The sequence below is a fragment of the Cordyceps javanica genome, chromosome 6, assembly GCF_051103115.1.
Source record: "Cordyceps javanica chromosome 6, complete sequence".
Classification (NCBI taxonomy): Eukaryota; Fungi; Ascomycota; class Sordariomycetes; order Hypocreales; family Cordycipitaceae; genus Cordyceps; species Cordyceps javanica.
In genome coordinates, this window is record NC_139300.1 from 792,517 (window position 1) to 812,326 (window position 19,810).

At 54.4% G+C, this 19,810-nt stretch overlaps 8 protein-coding genes across 8 annotated transcripts; 4 read left to right on the top strand and 4 right to left on the bottom strand.

Moving 5' to 3' along the window:
* Positions 1-681: 681 nt before the first annotated feature.
* Positions 682-1,623, top strand: V2A60_008694 (SET domain-containing protein; the record flags this gene model as incomplete). The annotated part of the gene is made up of 1 exon (XM_083259966.1): positions 682-1,623. One exon carries the CDS (start codon positions 682-684, stop codon positions 1,621-1,623), a length of 942 nt encoding a protein of 313 aa, XP_083116092.1.
* Positions 1,624-2,414: 791 nt separating this feature from the next.
* Positions 2,415-3,146, bottom strand: V2A60_008695 (uncharacterized protein; the record flags this gene model as incomplete). The annotated part of the gene is made up of 1 exon (XM_083259967.1): positions 2,415-3,146. One exon carries the CDS (start codon positions 3,144-3,146, stop codon positions 2,415-2,417), a length of 732 nt encoding a protein of 243 aa, XP_083116093.1.
* Positions 3,147-3,957: 811 nt separating this feature from the next.
* V2A60_008696 (uncharacterized protein) lies at positions 3,958-4,497 on the bottom strand (the record flags this gene model as incomplete). The annotated part of the gene is made up of 1 exon (XM_083259968.1): positions 3,958-4,497. One exon carries the CDS (start codon positions 4,495-4,497, stop codon positions 3,958-3,960), a length of 540 nt encoding a protein of 179 aa, XP_083116094.1.
* A 3,619-nt stretch (positions 4,498-8,116) lies between these two features.
* V2A60_008697 (uncharacterized protein) lies at positions 8,117-9,373 on the top strand (the record flags this gene model as incomplete). The annotated part of the gene is made up of 1 exon (XM_083259969.1): positions 8,117-9,373. The coding sequence occupies one exon, from the start codon at positions 8,117-8,119 to the stop codon at positions 9,371-9,373; it is 1,257 nt and encodes a 418-aa protein (XP_083116095.1).
* A 445-nt stretch (positions 9,374-9,818) lies between these two features.
* V2A60_008698 (uncharacterized protein) lies at positions 9,819-11,510 on the bottom strand (the record flags this gene model as incomplete). The annotated part of the gene is made up of 2 exons (XM_083259970.1): positions 9,819-11,156; positions 11,226-11,510. 2 exons carry the CDS (start codon positions 11,508-11,510, stop codon positions 9,819-9,821), a joined length of 1,623 nt encoding a protein of 540 aa, XP_083116096.1.
* Positions 11,511-11,670: 160 nt separating this feature from the next.
* V2A60_008699 (uncharacterized protein) lies at positions 11,671-16,879 on the top strand (the record flags this gene model as incomplete). The annotated part of the gene is made up of 10 exons (XM_083259971.1): positions 11,671-12,264; positions 12,321-12,662; positions 12,732-12,800; positions 13,032-13,424; positions 13,477-14,263; positions 14,313-14,363; positions 14,414-14,464; positions 14,514-14,581; positions 14,630-14,951; positions 15,924-16,879. The coding sequence occupies 10 exons, from the start codon at positions 11,671-11,673 to the stop codon at positions 16,877-16,879; spliced, it is 3,633 nt and encodes a 1,210-aa protein (XP_083116097.1).
* A 693-nt stretch (positions 16,880-17,572) lies between these two features.
* V2A60_008700 (uncharacterized protein) lies at positions 17,573-18,391 on the top strand (the record flags this gene model as incomplete). Its single annotated transcript, XM_083259972.1, has 3 exons — positions 17,573-17,728; positions 17,812-18,054; positions 18,119-18,391. The coding sequence occupies 3 exons, from the start codon at positions 17,573-17,575 to the stop codon at positions 18,389-18,391; spliced, it is 672 nt and encodes a 223-aa protein (XP_083116098.1).
* Positions 18,392-18,491: 100 nt separating this feature from the next.
* V2A60_008701 (uncharacterized protein) lies at positions 18,492-19,040 on the bottom strand (the record flags this gene model as incomplete). Its single annotated transcript, XM_083259973.1, has 1 exon — positions 18,492-19,040. One exon carries the CDS (start codon positions 19,038-19,040, stop codon positions 18,492-18,494), a length of 549 nt encoding a protein of 182 aa, XP_083116099.1.
* Positions 19,041-19,810: the final 770 nt, after the last annotated feature.

A 19,810-nucleotide genomic window follows, 5' to 3' on the forward strand; every position in this document is an offset into this window, starting at 1 on the left:
GCACAAAAGAGTTGGAACGAGAATCTTAAGCAACATACGGTGCATGCACTGCGTGACATACAGCAAGGCGAGGAGATCACCATATTTTACCTGCGCACCCTCGAGAGCCGCAGCCGGAGACAAGCCGACTTGAAAGCAAAGTTCCTCTTCACTTGTTCTTGCAGTCTCTGTGCGTTGGGGCGAAAAGAGAGCCGCGAAAGCGATGTCCGACTAGGAGCCATCTTGAGGCTTGAAAGCCTCATCTCGCGGGGAGATTTGAAAGCGATCTTGACATCACCGCTGCAGATGTTGCGCTATTCAGATCAGCAGGTTCAGCTCTACGAGCAGCACGGGCCTGGGGATGCAGGTCTGGCTCGCGCTTTTTTTGACGCTGCTCAGATGGTCATCACACATGGAGACCTAGCGCGGGGAAGGATATTTGCAAGAAAAGCAATATCTGAGTGGGAAAGGACTGCAGGCAGCGACTGCAAGGAGGTCATAGATCACCGAAAGTTATGCGAGGATCCCTCACGATCAGAACTGTACGGCCTATCTATGAAATGGAAAACCGGAGTGAGTGATACTCCGACTGGACTGCAGCCGAACGCTTTTGAGGACTGGCTCTGGAGAAGAAAAGCGACAAATAAGAAGAGAAATGCAAAGGCTCACGACAAGAAAAAACATATCCAGACGCTGTTTACCATGAGAGAAATTCCGGGTAAAGGCAAAGGTATCGTCGCAACTACGAAAATTCCCAAGGGTACTCGCATACTAGCCGAAAGCCCGTTATTCATTGTGCAAAAAAAACAACCGAACCCTCAGGTCGCGGGAGTCGACATATGCCGAGAGATTGAACGTCTTAGCGACAAGCAGAAGCAGGATTTCTTTGCGCTGCACAACAGTCACGAAAACCGGCATATCCCAGAGTTAGGCATTTGCAAGACCAACGCACTACCACTGGGGTCAGATGCCACGGAAGGGGGCCTTTTTCTACAAGCATCCAGAATCAACCATTCTTGCCGGCACAATGCACAGAATACGTGGAACGAGAGACTCAACAAGATCACCATTCATGGGTTCCGAGATATCGAAGAGGGAGAAGAAATCACCATATCGTACCTGAGCGAGTCAAGTAAGTATGCCGATAGACAAATTCGCCTCGAAAGCGCTTTTGGATTCCGCTGCTCTTGCGAGCTTTGCATCATGCCCTCGGGTCATCGCTTGCAGAGCGATGAGAGGCTCTCAAAGATTGAAAGCCTTGACAGGAAAATTGGCGATGGCAGAAGTATCATTTCGACCCCACTTGCCTCGCTTTGTGCCGCGCGCTCACTGCTTCAGCTCCTTGAGGAGGAGGGCATAGCTGATGCTAGAGTGCCGAGGGTTTATTATGACGCATTCCAGATTGCCATAGCGAATGGCGACCAAGCGAGGGCCAGAGTGCTTGCCCAGCGGGCAAAGGATGCATGGGTGATTTTGCAGGGTGATGACGGTCCTGATGCAACACTGCTAGGCAAATACGCAGACTCTCCGGCTTCGCATAGGCTCTTCGGCACAGCGGACAAATGGAAGCAGGCGGTAGCGAAGGTCCCCAGGGAGCTCAATGCTCAAGATTTTGAGAGTTGGCTGTGGAAGCTGCGACGATAGAAAGATCCGGACCAGCAAAGATAGATTTTTGAACTATCACGATTCAGATTGCAATAAGACCCTAATACTAATACATCACATGCCCAACTTACTGTACATCAGATGCGTAAGCTACTGTATATCATTTTCTTCTTGAACAAACATGGGAGCTACAGGCGTTCTAATTTGCGTCGTACGGCTTCACGGGCTTTCTGTTCTGGGGGCCTCAGTGATAGTGGTGGTCGGACGCCACTATCAAGGCCTGCTCAGAGCGAGCACGATGCTGTTTTAAGGTGCTGCTAGAGGCTGGCGCTAAAGCCGTCTCCCCGCTTCCCCCCACCACGATCGCATTTACATACGTGGAAGAGGCAAAGAGAAATGGCATGATGTACACTCACGGGCAAGACTACGAAAGACTTTCATCCATACAGCCCCGAAGGCGACATAGATGCGGAACCCGCAAGTCCGATATCTACCACCTTCAAGTCACAAGTACAGTAAAACTAATATTGCAGCGGTGGTAATTCCGATTTTCAAGCGGGGATAATACACGGACCCGTTAGCGCCGAGATTCATCATCACCCCGCGCCAGGACGCTGCAACGAAGCTAGTTAGTCATCGTTCATAACAACGCGGCATGCGAGTTGCTTTGGAGGTGGACAGACGACATAGAAACGATCGAGGAAGGACAGGAATAAGGGGAACGGAAAATGCGAGCAGTCAAACATGTACCTAGGCAAAGCTAGTGAGCCCTATTGGCTAGAAGCCACCGGGCGTAATGAACCAATGAATGTATGTAACACAGGTAGAGCCTAACCTCTCTGCGGCTCCGAGACACACCACGCCACTTTATCCACGCCAACTCCGTCTGGAAGCACGGCAGCAAATCCTCCGGTGAACACCAACATATTATCACTTCCCTCAACGCAAGTGTGCAAAGCGCGACCTGGATCAGAATAGAAAATGACCGCCGTAGTTTGGGCCCCTTGCACCGATCGGGCGAAACAGCCCATGTCCTCAACCTCTTTGGGCCAAAACTGTCCATCGTGCAGTCCAAAGTAGAAACATGTTTTGGTGGACGGAATCGTCACTTTCGTTTTGGCATCGTCGAAAATAGCGTCAGAAGGAAGAGACTCCTTGAATTCTTGGAAGAAGTTTTCCCCGAGGATGTCTTCGAGCTTTTCCGGTAGGTCAGGCTTGTTTTTGACTACACCAAACACGAAATTGAAGCTTTCGCCTTCGCTTTTTCCAACCCTGGGTTCGTCGGTCTTGGGTTCGCCGGCCTTGGGTTCGCCGGCCTTGTGCTCGCCGGCCTTGGGTTCGCCGGCTTTGGGTTCGTCGGTCTTGTGTTCGCCGGTCTTGGGTTCGCCGGCCTTGAGTTCGTCGCACTCGTCGATCGCCTGAGCCAACAGACTGTATCCGCCCAAGACTGGCGTAAGGCCGCGATCTAGCAGCTTTTCAAGATAGTCGTCCTTTGGCCAGATCAGCCGCCAGGACTGCTTCCAGATGCGGGCGTTTGCTTCCTCTTCCACGAATAAGCTCATTGTGCCGGATGTCTAGCCAATGCTGCCTCAGACTAGTCTTCACGGAGACCTGACCAGTCTTATAGATGAAGAGCGCGGCATCCCCTCCCATGCCACCACGCCGGCCTGTCGGGAAGTACTTTGTGGCTCAGAGCCGCTTCTAGCTTCCCATGTGGCCCAGTCTGCTCAGTCTGCGACAGCTGCTTCCAACCGTGGCAAAGATCCGAATATGCACTATAGATCTCAGAATTACAGCCATACACGGCCCGCGCAAGTTCTTGCCTGGTAGAGCTACGACTGACAGCACTACTGTATCACGCTACAGTCCACAGTTACAGCACTGTACTGCATCTAGTTCACGCTCACTATGAGTGCTGGAGCATTTGCGCATGGGTACGGATATGAATGTTATCAATTTTGTAACCGACTTCAAGTGTGGAAAGAAACGCCAAAGCTTCGCAAAATGACTTGAAAACAAAAATGAAGCTTGCTTAACTGCTTTAAGTACAATAGGCCCTTTTTTTTTGGCGGTTGCCATGATTATTAGGAGGTGGATGGCGGCATGCGGCGCACGGCTTAAAGACAAGTACGTGGGATTTGGTGGGAGGCCATTTTGCCCAGTGCTGTAGAGTCATCTGCATAGGTAACTGGCAAACGGCCTTGTTCAATCATATTTACCCCACCGAGAAGTTTCGGGGACACTGTGGATAACCGGCGTCAATACGTCACAAGTTAAAATGGCCCCGCTATCACATACTAGAAGTGTGACATTTCTCTCTCCCTATCCTGTACAGTACATTTCGGCAGTTGAGAAGAGTGATTGGGCATATTGCTATTCAATATCATGGTCTAGCTCGGAGTCCGCCTCATCTCCGACCGACGCTTCAAGGTCCTCGGAGAATAGAACCTCTTGCTCACGGTCCGGATCTCTGACGCCCCAGATGCTATCTTGCCTCTGTAAACGCAAGATGTCATCCTCTAGTTGTTCTTTCTGGCCACGGAGGGCTTTTATTTTGCAATCTAGCGCAATGTATTCTTCCTGCAGCGTTTGAAGCTCAGTAAGCCGCGACTTGATGACAGCCAGTTGTTCGTCCTCCACAGCACGTAGCCGCTCTGAACAGTCTGCACCGTGCAAATGCGTGGTATCATGCACCGCGGTGATGTTATCGGTGCAATGTTTCACTCTGCTTTGCAACTGTGCGACGTCTACACCCAGCCTACCGAAGCTGTCCCACATGTCCTCTGCAGCGATGGTCGACCTTGTGCCTGTGGGCAGCGCAAGGAGAACTTCAGGGGAACCAGTTTTGCCACATGTGTCTTGAAAGAAGAATATGGATAAGGTGATGGCGAAAGGGGATGTGTTGCCTTCCATTGTAGAGCATGGCCTATGGCTCTGTCTTTGGTCGGCGGATGCAATTATGTAGAAATTGCAATTGACATGATGGGGAGCATAAGTAAAATTTGGCGTAGCTGAGCCAGTTTTTGCGGTTGAAAGTTGTGATGGTTGTCTTGGTGCTAGATTCAGACACAGAAAATGGATCTCATGGAAGAAACGCATATGCATACTTAAGCCAGACCAGCTTACATGGATTGACAACGCAACGCAAGACTTGATCACAACAGCCGAAACAACTACAAATGAGCCGAGAACTGATGGATTGGCTCAAATCCGAAGCTATGAGAGGCACAAGCGAAAGTCCTCATGTCATCGCGTCTTTTCGTGCGGTATCGTGGTGCATCTCGCTGTGGCAGAGCGTATGTAGGATGGTCGCGGCACTGCCACTCGCGCGAGCTGAGCGATGTTTCATGGCTGCCATGACTTTTGCGTATACGCATGCAAAGAGACAGCTGGCCGCAAAATTCGTCGTGACGACAATATGTCTCTGGCTAGCGCGAGCGATGTTCTTCGCTGCCGTATGGTCACTCGCCTGGTTGGTTGTCAAGGTCACACTTGTGATACCTCTTCGATGGTTGTCATGGCTTGTACAATAAGCGTTGCCGCACCTTGCTAGAACAGACATGCCAAGTAGAGAGAGCAAATATTCGACTGGCACTATTTTTCTATGCAGTTGATTCGTTCAGAATGGGGAGGATCTAGCTCTGGCAGAAGAGGTTGTCCGCTACTTGGCCTGATTGGCTTTTAACTTTGGAAATTACAGAACTACAGACTTGATATTTATTTTCTGATGGATGAGATCTTCTTAGAAACCGTATTGTTTGACGTAGCTGAACCCAGTCGCCGAGTTCTTGTGTCGGACATATTCGTCGGGGTTCAATCACTCCTGGGATACAATCACTCCCGGGACACAATCACTCCTGGGACTCAATCACTCCTAGGACGCAATCGCTCCTGGGATACAATCGCTCCCGGGATGCAATCACTCCTGGGACTCATCCACTCCCGGGATTCATCTGTTCCTAGGACACAAACACTCCTGGGACCAAAATCACTCCCGGGACGCAATCGCTCCTGGGACGCAATCACTCCTGGGACTTAAATCACTCCTGGGACTCAAATCACTCCTGGGACTCAAATCACTCCTGGGACTCATCTGTTCTTGGGACACAAACACTCCTGGGACCAAAATCACTCCCGGGACGCAATCGCTCCTGGGATACAATCACTCCTGGGACCAAAATCACTCCTGGGATACAATTGCTCCCGGGATACAATCACTCCTGGGATCTTTGCGTCAATCCCAGGACCCTGGTATCGGTCCCGGGATCTCTACAGCAATCCCAGGATCTTTGCATCAGTCCCGGGATCTCTACAGCAATCCCAGGATCTTTGCATCAGTCCCGGGATCTCTACAGCAATCCCAGGATCTTTGCATCAGTCCCGGGATCTCTACGGCAATCCCGGGATCTTTGCATCAGTCCCGGGATCTTAGCATCAGTCCCGGGATCTTGGCATAAGTCCTGGGCCAGAACTGCCATCCTGAGATAAAGTTTATATCCCAGGAGCTAGCTGCCATCCCAGGAATAGCTTACTATCCCAGGTTTTGACTGCCATCCCAAGACTTGTTTGTTATCCCAGGACTTGCCTGTTATCCCAGGATCTGGTCCAGCCTTCATTCATTCATTCATTTATTCATAGACTGTCCCAACCGCCTTCATCGGCAGCTATGCAGCGTTCTATCTATGGATTTTACGGTCCGCGTTCGACGGCAAAGTTCTGGTCTCGTCAACTTTCGCTTTGCCGTCGCTTCGGACCGCTCTATCGTACAGGTACTCAATTGTGGCAGTTCGGTATCTCTGACTTTTCAGGCCTTTCGTGGCCCTCCTCAGCTTCTATCTACACAAAATCACTCGTCTACGCCATGTGTATTGGAGTACTGTCGACGGAACTGCCTGGAACTGGCCCAGAAGTCCCGTGCGTATCATCGTCTTGGCTGCTTGTACTGCTTTGGACGAGCTACAGAGTATGCGTTTGAGGTCAACCCATGGCCGCTTGCCTGCCCACATTCTGTCTCTTTCATCCGCCCAATCTCTGCAATCGAGCAAGATATGGCGTGCGGTTTGGGGGCCGTAACCGCATGGGCACTGGTCCGAATCTGCCTTGTTGATAGAGCGTAAATGCGCTCCTAGGCCGACCTTTCCAGTGCGCATTTGGATGATGACTGAGCTGATGGCTCTGTGTGTTCTGCTGTGTTTGGAGAGTGTTGCCTTGCCGGGTCGGATACCGAGTTTGAAAAGGTCGCGTCCGTGTTTGTCGGTTGCCCAGGCTTGGGCCCGTTGCTTGTCGAATATTGGTCCTTGTGGTGGCTAGAAGTGTCCTTGGTTCCGTCGTGTTTGGTGGCGCCGAATTAGAATCCGCCGCTTCTTTGGCTGCATGGTCGGCAACCTCGTTTCAGTTGTAAATGTGGTTCGGAAACAATTGTTTCCAGGCACTCCGACATCCGAGGCAATACAATGGGACTGGATGTTTCGTTTTTGGCTCCGAAGCTCATCTAGAGCCTGTATGGCCTCGATGAGGATATACTGGCCGGATGGACACTTCGGGTTTCGGACAGCCTGAAGTGCCGCCTGGTTGTCGGCGAAGGTGGCACACCGGCCGGGAGCGACTCCTGTCCTGGCTATTGATGCCACTTCCATCAGTATAGATACGGATTACTGCTGTTTCCATGGCGTTGCACTCTTTAATGGCTTCTGCAGCTATTTTCGCTATGCGGACAAAGGGAGCCGTCCACTAAGGCGGCACCACGTGCGGCCGGCGTTTCTCCAGTTGATCTAGATGTCCTCATGTCCTCCCATATTGTGCCGCCGTAGGTACTGTACAGTACAGTATCACTTCTTCCTCCTCCTCCTCCTCTTCCTCCTCCTCCTCCTCCTCCTCTTCTTCTTCTTCTGTCATAGGCTGCCCCGGCTGCCGTTTGTGGCAGCTGTGCAGCGCTATCTACCTCCAGATTCGCGGTCCGGGTTCGACGACAAAGTTTTGGTCTGGTCAAGCTCTGCTTTGTCGTCGCTTCGGATCGCTCTATCATACAGGTGGTGTGTTTAAGTGCTATCGACGGGACATCTCGAAACTGGCGCCGCAGCGCCATTCCTATCGTCTTAGCTGCCTGTAGGTATACAGTAGATACATACCAGTACTGACAATGTCCGTTTGAAACTCTCCAGTCGATACTAGATATAAGCACAAAGCCGCTGAAGGCATGTATAATAACTCCTATACCAGGTTACCTACAGCCTTCTAACAGCCACTATAGGCGGTTTGATAATGCATATACTTTTCATCGGTTCACATTCGAGTCATCGCAGGCTTACGGCATCAATCTGCAGTAGGCGCCAAATCATTGCGGGAAAAGTATAAAGGCACGGTCTTTCGCTCATAAGTGCCCGATCATTTTGTCATTCAACGTAGTACCATCACAATGGGGGCCTCCAGAGGAGTTAGCAAACGATTGAGATCAGATGAGGCGTCGCAAAACCCCTCGCAGCAGAAAAAGTTGCGGAGGCTTCGGGGTTCGGCACTGGCATTACTGTCTGCAATGGAGAACCAACGAGGGACCGCCGCCTTTGCAGCAAAAGAACGGGAGTTGAGAGAGATAGAAGAGGAGATGGAGTGGGACTTTGACCACCCTGCGGCACAACAGTCAGACAACCAGCAGACCCCCCCGCCCCCAGGACAGCAACCCCCGCCCCCAGGACAACAGCCGTTCAACAACGGGCAAAGCCCCCCGCCCGCAGGACAGCAGCCGCTCAACAACGGGCAAAGCCCCCCGCCCGCAGCAGGACAACAGCCGATTCACAACAGCCTCACCCCCTCCCCAGCTCCCTCTGATTTTATGGAACAATATGGACAGTATGACGTCGATACTATTACGGTGTCTTTCCAGGATCTCACTCTCGAGGCCGAAGGTGGTACGCTCCTCGGCTACCTGAATCGTGGTGCGCCCGGCGTCTACAACATCTATCAGCTGGGCGGCCCCGGGCAGTTCAAAAGGTACTACGCAAAACGGACCGGGATCAAGAGCGGAACGAATCTCAAAGCGGCGCGGAAGCCAATGGAAGGATACCAGGGCAACGTTGGTATTCAAGGCGTTGTGGTGCGTCCAGGCGCCGACATCTCCGCCCTCATCCCATCACGATGGCCATTCAAGCCGGGCAAGTACGGAGAGAATAGACTTCAAGCTCCGTGGTGCCTGGTGAAAGTGGTCCCCCTCTGCCAGAAAGACGGACCGGCATTCTGGATGACGCGTGGCTGGGTTCGGCAGAACTTTGGGAAGAATCCATTGATCGTAGCTCATAAAGACTACGTTTATAAAGGTAAAACAGTCGTTGAGCGCGGAACCGAAATTGGGTACGCGGATCTTGAAATTATTAGTGCGTACATCGCGAATCAGGAAAACTATGGCCGAGAGCCTCACTGTGCTCCTGGCACTTTCCGCAAGTCGCCATCGTTAGACCGGGAAGTGGTGCCCCCTCCGCCACCCCTCGTAACAACTGAACAGCCCGCGTCGGGTGTCCAGTTCGCAGCCCGACCTGCCACTCGACTCAGTCCCCTGCCACAGTACTGTCAGGCCCCGGCGCAGCCAGGCCAAGTTGTGTATCCCTGTCTCCCGGCCGCCCAAGCTGCCCACCCTCAGTGGGTCCCAACCCAGGCGCAGCCGGGACAGCTAGTGTACCCCAACAACCAGCTCCAGGCTGTCCAGGCGACGGCACTGCCAGGCCAGCCGGACCCGGTTGCAGGGCTGCTGGCTCACCAGTATTGGCCTCAACCGTCGCTAATCAAGCAGGAGGCATGATGCTCGAAAGTCGCGCGGGCGAATCAGCACAAAAGATTCAACATCACGTAGCTGAGGCATTTTTCCAGGATGGCGTCGAACACAAGTATTGTTTCGTTTTCTTTTACGTAGTGTCTGCTGTGAGTTACTGCAAGCCGGTTGCCAGGGTGTGGAAGTGGCAGATGTTGTCGGATAACTCTGCCTCTGTTGAATGGACAAGCAGACTTGACGTAAATGGTGAATGTCATAAACCATAGATATTAGGGGTTGGAAGGCTGGCCAGCCTCCCTGACTCCGTCAGGTGGCTGGGACGCCTTCTCGAAACCTAGATAAATGACGTGAACCTGTCTAGCAGATCAGGAGGACAAGCTTCTCAAGAATAACAGAGTCAATGACAGCTAACTGCCTCACAACGTGACACATGTACGTGATTCAATCCGCAGATCAGTTTTATCTTGTATTACGTCTAGCTGGGAGCGCGCAGATAGTCTAGATGTTGGTGAATAGCACTGCTATCGTAGTTCCCGTCAACCAGCAGTACCGTGTTACTTCCTGCACCAATCGTGCACGCATAGCAATCCTCCGGTGTGATGGCGCCAGTCCTGCCTTCGGTGCTGAGAGCTCGGAGAGACCAACCAAGGCTGCAGAGTCTCGTTGCCATGTGCTCCAGGTTCTCTCTGGTCGCCGGCTGAACATGCTCCAGGGTCTGCCATTGGTCATCAACTAGCGTCACGAAGAAGACACAATCTGGCGAGAAACTGGAGGGGTCCTCGCCCGCCTCGCCCGCCTCGCCAGGCCACCCTGGCCCCTCCACGCCCGGGTTGCCACTTTCCGCGGGGCCGCCAGGTCTGGTTTCCTCGCAGCTTCTTTCGGTTTGATCTCCTGGGCCCGTCATGTCTACGGCCGCGCCAAAGAAGGCTTGACACAGAGACTGCACGCGGATGGAGGCTGTGCCGTGCAAGGCCTCCAACAACGACGGCATGGAGGTATGACCGCTCAAATGCTCTCTGTCACGTTCGAAAGATAGGAGGTCGGGAAACCCAGCGACATGGCGCGATTTGTGCGGCATGCTGCTGAATGGTTGACCGCAGTGCGCCGGGCGTGGCAGCTGGGTGATCCCACGGCATACCTTTGACATGGCCTCCTGAATGTATTCTACGTGGGAGCGATCCACTGCATAAGCAGAAGGTTTGCGCGCCCTCATCAAGGCGTGCTTCGCAATGACCATCTCTGCCGGCACCGCCGTGAGCTGGGTGATGTTTTCAGAACCAAAGCCCAAAGTGCGGGCCAATGTCGCAAAGACGTGCAGCCTCTCCTCGTCCGCCGGTCCTGGTCTTTGTTTGGCGAGAAGACGACTGGCCGGCCTCGTGGGCGCGCGTGCAAGGTCGGTGGACTGTAGCAGAAGAAAGCGCCACAGCAGTTCTCTAGCAGTCTCGAAACCTGTAGACTTGGTGTACATTCTACGCAATATGTGGTCGCATGATGTTTTCGGCTTCTTATCCGCAATGTGATACATGCAGGGGACGACCTCTTCCATGGCGCGGCAGTCATCGAAGAAAGTGTTCAGGGAGGGGATCACCAGGACTGGCATTCTTTTCAGGCGATCCAGCAGGCCCGCACGCCACTGCTGGTCCGCTCCGGGAAACAACTTCCCCCCGTCGACGAGGGCAGCAATCTCCTCTGCGTCTTTCTCAGAGCGTCCGGGGCACTTGCCTTCCAGCAAGAGCACGTCAAGCTCGGTGAGCGTCCTGCCGTCCGCGATCTGCTTGAAGGTAGCGATTATGTGGTTCCAGTACGACTGGACCTGCTTCGGGCCGTTCAGCTCGATGCTGGGACTACCCTGCCGTGAGGCAGCTCACGTATCGGTACGTACCTCGAAAATCCCGAGAGCGATGACTTTATGCATCAGCTTCAGCCAGAACCCGGCTCGCAGGGCGTCTACGGCGAGCAGAGGATCTAGCGCCTCCGCGTACTCTGGTCTCTTGAGGATTCGTGTTGCGCAGCGCTGCGCGTTCTCTGTGGAGAGCCTCGACAGCCAAAAGCTCTTGCCCTTCTCGTCTCGTTCAAGATCACAACGGCGAAGCTCGCGGTAGGCCTTTGTGTCCTCCTGACGCGCTATCCACTCTGGGGAGTTGATCTTCTTCTGTCCCTGGGGCATCGTGCTGCTGCTGGACCATGATGGCTGCTGTTCCCAGGATCTCGTCCGTTTATATCGTGCAGAGGCCGTGTCAGGAGCCAGAAGCAGCTGTGCTGCGAGGTACAAAGTCTGCGGAGCAGCACCGCGGCAGTGACAACTCTGCAAGCAGCGGACTCAAACCATGAACCAAAGACCGACCACGCAGATTTTTGTGGGAGATGGAAGCGGCCAGCCCAAACGGGCAGGTGACTGCCATGGCGATGTTCCCCCTCTACCGGCGGAGAAACGGCGAGCACCTCCTGGAGCTGTACAAAGACCCCGAATCGCGGCCAAACCAATAGCAGCCAGACTAGCAGCGGCCACGTCGCTGACGACCACACCGACAACTGCCAAATCGACAGCGTCCCAGCCAGGATCGGAAGCCGTGTTGCCTAGAGCCGCTGCCAAGGAACAGGTCGTGGCGGTTCGGGCGCCGATCGAGGGAGACCCGTGGGCGAAGAAGTACAAAAAAGCCTATACCATTCTCGATTTCGATGGCGATGCTACCATTGCTGCGAGCGACAGTCGCATCGCGCTTGTTCGTCAATTTCCTGACTCTGACCAGCGCGCTGTTCAGTATTATCTGCAACTCCAGCATCGAAACATTGTCGAGGTGGTGGAAGCCTTCAGCAGCCAGAACTTCCTCTACATCGTGATGGAGGAGATGACCCTTTGTCTGTACCACCTTGTTCGCTGCCCGACGTATCCCAATGACGCGCAGCTGCGTTCGTCTCTAGTTCAGGCATGATGTTTCGGCTCCGCATGGGGTGCTCTTCCTGCTGACAGTGTTAGATTCTGGACGGGTTGGGTTTCCTCCACGACACCCATCTGGGCTATGATCGTCTTCGGTGCAGGAACGTCCTCGTAGACCGTTGGGGGCACATGAAGCTGAGTAGGCTGGTCGTGACAACGCAGAGCAGGCAACAGACGCTGATTTGTGAAGCCAACCTGGAAAAGCTCAGACCCTTGACTTCCGAGATAGAAAAAAGCGACGCGGCTTCTGTGGGCGAAGTAGCGCTGTACCTCATGCAAAAGGATGCTGGTCCTGGTGTCCGCGACAGCGCTCAGTGGTACGAGTTCCTGAACTTTGTCGCCTGCGCTCCCACCGCAAAGGGTGTCGCGCAGCTGCGGAGAGTAAGTGCAGCACGCCGGCACGAGATGAATGCGCTGACGGATACACTGACGAATACACTGACGTGAAAGGACTCCATTCTGGCCAACATGCCCAGGAACCATGAAAAGCAGCTTGCTACTCTTGTCCTCGCCGCTGAGGTGGCCAGCCTGAGACTCTATAAAATAGCCGAGGAGCCCTAGCAGAACCCTAGAGGGATGTAGCCCACCATGCGTGCGCTGCGTTTATACGAGATATATGCCGTTGCCCTGCTTGCCATCTCCGTTCTTCTTTTGATCCGGGCTGTACCGATATGCAGTCTATTTGTCGCAGTCTGCCGCCTTGCGGCACCACTATGGTGCGTGCCCCGCCGCGCTGCTCACAAGTTGCAGTTTCGTCGCCTGATACGGCGACGTTTCCTTCTTGGTCCATGGTACATCTGTAAAGTCTTGGCGCTGTTGTTGTTTCTAGCCTTGAATGGGGCCGCCCTGTCGCTGCAGATCCGAAGAACAGGGACAGTGACGTTTTCTGTGCTGTTCACGGCTCTGTCCGATGCCACAGTCCGGGCCAAGTATCTCGCTCTCCTCAACCTGGCCGTCATCTATCTCTCTCCGCACCACTATGGACTCGCAGACGTGTTCGGTCTATCGTTGCAGCTATTTCGACAGATTCATCGGGTAGCAGGATTGCTCGCCTCGTGCCTTATTCTGTTTCCCGTAGTCGTAGCGCTGGTGGACGACCCACGCAGTTTCACGGACACGGATGAGGGCAGGATGGGGCTCATGGTACGTTTCCATCACGCGAAGAACTGTTTCCGAATTCTTTCTCACTCTTCAGATTATCATCTGCATGAGTGCTTTCGTTGCGGCGTCTCTCGTCAAACCAGTCGCGTACGAGATCTTTCTCAAGATACACGAGCTCTCGGCCGCGATACTTGCATACCTACTGTTGAGCCAGGTACTCGCGGATGCAAGCTTCAACCGGCTGGCTTTATACGTCTACGGTGGCGTTTCGGGCCTACTGAATGTATTCTTCCTCGGTCGGTATGGTTACAATAACTTCGCGGGAGGGCGCTGGCCAAGTCTCGTCTATTCTGAGATTGGGATGTCGAAGATTCATGGTACATGGTGGCTTCATATGGAACTCAAAGCCCCGCGACGAATTCACGTAAAACCTGGTCAGTACATAAACGTGTGGATCCCCGGCGTCCAACTCCTGTCCAGCCATCCGTTTGCCACCACGGTAACAGACGACGAGCACCGCACAGTATTCCACGTGTTCGTCCAGGCGGAAAGTGGCATGACAAAGACTCTGACGAGACCGATCCTCTCTTCGCCACGGCCAGCCCACGACGTCGAGAAGAAAGGCGTTGTGGTCAGTCTGAGGAAGGGCAAGGTCGTCCAGACGAGTCAGGCCATCGATCCGGCCAGCTTTCCCCCGCGCATCGCTTTCTTCACCGGCCCTCATGGCAGGAGCGTGGACCACAAACAATTCGAGAGGGTGGTGCTTGTAGCAAGCGGCTGCGGCTACTGGTGCTTGGACGGATATCTGGAAGACATGCTGCGCGCTGAGCCTGGAAGTACCAAAACGCAAAAGATCGTGCTGGTCTGCAAAGGCACTCCGTGTAAGTCCGTTGTCAAGTCTGCAGTCTACGCGGCTAACGGTGAGAGAAGCACTGATGATGCAGAATGCGATTAACCAGAGACTGCGGGCTGATACACCGTGTAAGCCCCCTTTCGGGATGCGAAGGTTGCGGAGCTAACGCTGAGAAAAGTACTATCGACGGCGGTCGCGTCTGAAGAGAAGCAGCGGGATGACACATCCGGTAAGTACCGTTTTGGGCCTGGATTCCACGCAACTAATGCTGAAAAAAGCACTGGTCATGGAGGATGCCATCGGCGCGAGGCCGCAGAAAGACGGGAACACATCTGACAACAGCATGGTATGGACGGTCGTGACCTCTCGCTACGGGGGCTAACCGTGCACACAGAAATTGCGCCTACGAGTCATGATCTACCCGGCTGACCGTGAAGAAAGAGTCGCCGACGGCAAATCCGGACACGTGGCGAAGCTGGACCGCAAAGGCAAGAACAAGGCCAAGGCGGAGCGCATGGGCATGCCAGTGACGAGCAACATAGACGATGCGGACGAGGTAGCCGGGCTTCGCGACGACAACGCGGGGCGCGTCTCGAACCTGGCAAAGGCACCTGTTCTCAAAGACGTGGTGGAGGATCCTAGCGGGGTTGAGAGTGGTGTGAAGTTGACGACAAGTCAGAGCTCCTTCATCACAGATGAGGACGTTGACGACATCAGTACCTTGATCTTAGTATCAGCCGAAAGCCAAGTTGTGGAGGAACTGAAACAGGCCGTCGCCACGTCAAGGAAGAGGCTCCATCTGCAAGTGCTGGATTTCATTCCCCCAAAGTGTTTAGAGTGCATTGATGACGAAACACCGACTTTGAAAATCGAGAGAGTAGTCTGATAGGCTGTAACTTCACCTCATCACAGCTGTCCGGAGGGCCTGGTCGCCGTGCTTTAGTGGGGCGCGGCTGAGCAGAAGCCAGTTTGCGGACACCGATGGTGACTTCCAGTGAACTTCAAGCATCTTGTATTCGTTCATTCATTACTCATGACGCGCGACGGCCTCGGGACAATAGTGCTCACTAGCTACGCTTAGATAATACATGTTTGGTCTTCCCTCACGTTCCTTTCGCTTTTGTTCTCGTCGCATGTTGTATTCATTCGTTGTTCTGTTACGCCTAGTGGCTTTCCGCCAATAGGGCCTACAAGCAATGTCTGAGTAACTGTTTGACGGTTCGCCTCGTCCATTCCACTGATCCCTGTCGTTTTCCGATCGCTTCCTTTTCATCACTCTGCATGTTGTAAGTACTGTATTGTTCGGTACACAATCAGAGTCAGCCCCTCACTTCCACTGCAAAAACATGAACGGCGGACGCTCACTTCGAAAATTGCAGTTTGGAGCTGAAGCTTTCTTCTACATCAAATAATACTGTATTACGAGCACTCCCAGGTGATAATGTACAGGATCCCAGATTCAGCAGCGGCTTGTCTTTTGGCACCACAGGGACTAGGGATCCCTCCGCCACGGTAATTCCAAGTGTCAAGAGCTGCATGCGGCATCTGACTCTCCTGTACTGCAAACCGGTGGTTATCGGGTTCTGATAAGAAAGAGGCGTCTTCACAGGCTCTGTCTCTGCTTCTGCCAGTAGTTGGCAACAAGGTCGTGGTTAGGTAGGTCCTGATCTAATACCCACCCAGGGCAGAGGAATCCCTCCCAGTGAACTGCGTAGTATACGTCTCCCAAGACGTCTTCGTGGTGTCCGACTACGTTTGTGATCATGTCCCGTGTCGAATCACCAGATCGCGGCCTTTGCCCGATGTCATACCAGAGCTCCAGCGACGAGTCCCTGTCGAGAACCCAGAGCAGCAAGGGCGGGGGCAGCGGCCACTCATTCTCGTCTACTGTCTCGGCCAGTACGCCTTTAAATACGTAGGAAGACACTTCCACTGTCAGAAGCGTCTCGGCAAGGTACAAATTGGAGGTCCACGGGCAGTTGATAGGTCGCCGCCGGGGCAGATCGCAATGGAACGTCATTCGAGCTGGCAGAAGACAGTCACCGAGGAAGATGGAGTGTGTCGGTGCATGCAGCAGCGGGCACTTCTGTCTCTTTATAACAATAGCCCACGAGAAGTGCAGGCGCCGCGCGGCCGATTCCGACCGTCGCGGGGAGCTGATAAGCAGGTCGTCTCCCCTCGGAAAACGCTGCGGCTCAAACCGCACCAGTCACGTTATGGAACACGCAGACCTCTCCGGTTCTGCTGCGCAGGCGATTGTAAGCACGGTGACGTCCGCCTGGAGCGAAAGCGTTACTCTGTCCACCTGTACAGCCGGCCGGCCTTCCCTCGTGCCATATGTTATACCCTCAAACCTGACAACTGCCATGCCTTCCGCGAATGTGAGCTCCAACAGCACAGCAAGCGCATCCGCGCCCTCCGGTGCGCCCCTCTGGCTGGGAAACAGTTCTTTGATCACTTCATTTCCTTCCTCAGCACCTTCGGCATCGGCTTCTTGGACATCGTCTGGGCCGCCAGTGCCAACCACGCTGCTGGCCAGCACCGCCTCCCGCGCCGGGATGAGCTTCCTCGCTGTCACTCTCGCCGCAGCTACACTGGCTCTCCTTGCACCATACAGACTGTAGATATGCTGCTCACTACGTAGATAGCGCAGGCTCTAGCATGCTTGTGTCAACTCGAAACTCTGTTGAACAGTCTGCTGCCTTTTCTCCTTTTGGCAATTCTGCGCAAATAAATCGTGAATAAATTCGTGAACAGTCGGCACTGATAGCTCCCTTCCTTCTGCGACGCCGCCACACAAAGCAGATGTCACTCGCCTCTGTCACCGAAGCAGCCGCAGCTTCCCTCGCCGATCCGAACTGCCATCACCGCATCTCCGGCGAAATGGCTTGTGCAAGGCGCGGGTGTAGCCAGGCATCGCCTTTGATACTTCGACGACCGGGTTTTCACCTCACTCCTTTCCACAACGAGCGGCCCGCCATATGGAACAAGGCATCCATACGCATGCATCCGTCGGATTGCGATCCTGATCCTCGAGGGACTACTGAACTGGAAGAATGGTTAATGCGAACGCCAGGCTTGACCTGAGTATATATACAGTCACCTGTGCCCTCATACCCGAGAGAGGCCACGAAACTTTCGCTCCTCAACCTGCACACGACGACCATGATGACAGGCACATACGCAAACCCCATCTTGGTAGATTGTGGTGAAACTCGCGACGCGATTTGCGCCGGCCAACCGTATCACGATCCCTCAGTCTCCGGATCCCGCATTCTGCGCGTGCGCCGGCAAAAAACGGTGTATCGTCTTTGTGATCTCTTTCGTTGCGCAAATTATGGCATTGGCCGTGGAGATCCACGAGGTCGGCCTCGGGGGCGGCATTCGCGTTCAGGCCCAACAAAGGCAAGAAAGGCACGCCATGGTGGCCTCAGCGCAACGCCGGTACCGTTCGAAGAAGTTTCGTGCAACAAGATCACCAGACTTGCTAGGCGTAAGCTGGCGCGCCCTCCCTTGCTCGACGAGGTAGCTTGCTGCGGCTGCACCGAAGACGAAGGCTGCGCAGAGTCGTGCCAGAATCGCGAGATGTGCTATGACTGCGACGAAACCAATTGCCGGATCGGACCGCGCTGCTGCACCAATCGCCTGGCCACCAAGATTGAGGCCCGGTGCAAGGTGCTTCCGGCGGGCGACAGAGGCGCAGGGCTCTTCGCCGACGAAGCAATACGTCCCAACCGATTCGTGGCACAGTACACCGGCGAGGTCATCCCGGTGGAGGAGTGCCTGGAGCGCTACTGCTCAATATACAGCGGCCGCCAGGTTAGTCGCCGTCGCCGGATCTAACTAGCCAACTAGGGAAAGCTGACAAGCCACAACGCGACAGGTGCATTACGTAATGTCCCTGGGTATGGGCCTTGCCTGCGACGCGACCAGCATCGGGGGCAAGGCTCGCTTTATCAACCACCACTGCGACCCCAACTGTGTCGTGCGAAAGCAGGAGGTTTCGGGGATGCCGTGCTTACTCATCTTCGCGAAGCGGCACGTGGAAGCTGGCGAGGAGCTCACCCTGGACTACAGGTTTGACACGTTGCCAGGGGCCACCAAGCAGCCTTGCCGCTGCGGCGCAGGACGATGTCGCGGCTTTCTGGAAGGGTGATCGCGGCATCACAAACATGGCAGATGCAAGCACAGAATGAAACGGCAGGATCATAGTTAATCTCGTATATACTATCTCCCTTGCTCTCGAATCCCCGAAACTAGCACGCAAAACTCAACCGAAGATCGTGCCCTGTACCTGTGCAGCTCAGCCTGACGTGTGAGCTGCCAATGTGCGTCCAAATGACGGCCGCGAGCTCCGCCTCGAGTGCCTGGAAGCAATTGGAATGGGAAGAAGGCCCCGGGTATTGCTTCAGGGGAACGCCGGCCTCGAACTCGTTTCTGGATCGCTTGGGGGGGCGCTCGCCGAGGTCCGGGTAGGGCGTCGAGGCGCCCTGCGAGGTCGCCTGGATTCCGGTCCAGTCGTCTTGCGCCGGCGCTGCTTCGCCAGTCGTCCTGGGCGCGGTAATTGTAGTGGCGGGGTCCCAGGAACCTGTCGCGGTAGCTGGACCAGGACTTGTGCGTTCACGGCTTCCAGGATCGGACAGCTGATATTCTAGCCGTAGGGATCTTTCAGAACTCGTCGCAGCATCGGGGCATTCCACGGTGCCATCAGCGTGAACACCAATCTTCTCAGCTTCTTGGCAAGAAAAGCTACCCGGATACGGGCAGCACGCGCAATGACCAGGCTGATCAGGAGTGGATGGCATTTTATGATTTTGCGAAGCAAAGAGCCGCGCGGTGGTACTGGAGGATGATGAGGTGCGGTTCAGGAAGGCTGGACTTCGATACACGGAACACGGAATGTCTCGTTTGTAGTGCTGCTAGAATAATCCAGGCAAGCAAGACTCACCTACATCCCCCGTGGCCACTTTCCCTACTTAAACTGATGAGCTATTCACAAACTACCGCCGATGATAGTCGCCATTGGGGTGTCGACAGCTGCTTGGCCGGCCAGGCCTTGCTGCCATGCGAGCGGGCATTGGTGCCGGGTAGTTCAAGCTGCACAGCCGGCGCCCGCAACAATTTTTTTTTTTTCCGCCATAGTGGCCATTTACAGCTGAGTGACGGCAGGGGATCTTCAACGCCAAACCTTGCCCCCTCGCTCCTTGGCTTCCACGCCCCCCTTTTTATAGTCACCCCACCCAAAAGAGAACAATTTGGATGCTGGCTTGACGCCTGGAGGTGTCTGCACAGATATATCCACCCCTCTACAATGCAGAAGCCAAAATGACCTGCGCAGCCGCAAGGAGCGTCAGCAGTGTTTCGTGCCTGGATGCTGATGGATTCCCGTGTCCACTAGCGAGGCTGCGAAGCTGTGGCGGCTTGACACGCTCGCTCGGACGGACCAAAACGACGCGGGGCGGTCATGCCATCTCCGCGAAGCCATCGTCGAGATGAATGTACTATGTTCGAGCATGACTCCGCAGCACCACCCCGAGAAGGCCGCTATCTAGTCTCGGTTGGTTATCAGAGCTCA